The sequence below is a fragment of the Nicotiana attenuata genome, unplaced genomic scaffold (assembly GCF_001879085.1).
Source record: "Nicotiana attenuata strain UT unplaced genomic scaffold, NIATTr2, whole genome shotgun sequence".
Classification (NCBI taxonomy): Eukaryota; Viridiplantae; Streptophyta; class Magnoliopsida; order Solanales; family Solanaceae; genus Nicotiana; species Nicotiana attenuata.
Genome location: NW_017685577.1, coordinates 5593 through 6726, shown reverse-complemented (window position 1 = coordinate 6726; position 1134 = coordinate 5593). Strand labels below are relative to the sequence as shown.

The 1134-nt window shown below is 36.6% G+C and overlaps 1 protein-coding gene across 1 annotated transcript; it reads right to left on the bottom strand.

The window, feature by feature from the left end:
* Positions 1–8: 8 nt before the first annotated feature.
* On the bottom strand, positions 9–696 carry LOC109222157 (the record flags this gene model as incomplete). The annotated part of the gene is made up of 1 exon (XM_019386548.1): positions 9–696. A coding segment is annotated over exon 1 (688 nt), but the record flags the coding sequence as incomplete, so codon positions are not given.
* Positions 697–1134: the final 438 nt, after the last annotated feature.

Genomic DNA, 1134 nt, shown 5'->3' with positions numbered 1-1134 from the left:
ACCTCTACCACGACCTCTTCCATTTCCACGGCCTCTTTGTTGCGAGCCACGCCTTTCATCTTTCTCTTTGAAAGAAAATTTTGCTTGCAACGCTTGTTCAACCGATTCTTCTTTCGGTTTCTTCAACTTCTCTTCATGTGCTTGCAAGGAACTCGAAAGCTCGTCTATGGTCATGGTGTCCAAGTCTTTGGACTCTTCAATGGCAACAACAATAAAATCAAATTTTGAAATTAAGGATCGTAGTATTTTTGCCACGACCCTATCGTCTTTCAACTCTTCACCATATCTTTTCATTTGATTGACAATAGCCAAAATTCTCGAAATATAATCCACAACATGTTCATTTTCCTTCATATGCAATGATTCAAACTCTCCTCTTAAGGTTTGGAGGCGAACTTTTTTCACTTTGTCCAAACCTTTATAAGAAGTTTGAAGAATATCCCATGCTTCCTTGGAGGTTGTTGCATTTGCAACCTTCTCGAACATCTTGTCATCCAAACCTTGATGGATGAGAGTGAGTGCCTTTTGATCCTTCTTCTTTGAGGCAACGACATCTTCTGCTTCATCAACACCGGACTCTACTGGTTCCCAAACATCATAGGCACCAAGCAAGGCCTTCATTCGAATACACCAATTTCCATAGTTCTCTTTTGTAAGCATAGGAACTTGGAATGGTGTTCCGTTAGAATTCGTCATCTTTTCTCCAAGTTTGTTGTCTTCAACCACACCGGCTCTGATAACATATGTTGGAAAAAAAATTTGGGAGAGCAAGACAACAAAACACTCAAACACTCACAACTCACTTTAAGAATGGAGAAGAAATGATATTTTTCATTCAACTTGACTTTTTCCAAATGGCTAGCATACATGGGTATTTATAGTAGAACTCCTACATGTATCTAGCCTAAACTTCATGTAAACACACTAACTAAATTCACATTAGTCTACACTAGTTCATACATCTCATAATGAAGTTCACATTAGTCTACACTAGTTCATACATATAATGAAGTTCACATTAGTCTACACTTGTTCATACATCTCATACTAATATGAACTAATCTAAACATATTTAATATAAATGTGAACTAATGGAAACAAGTTTATTATAATTTTAACAACTATACTCTAATC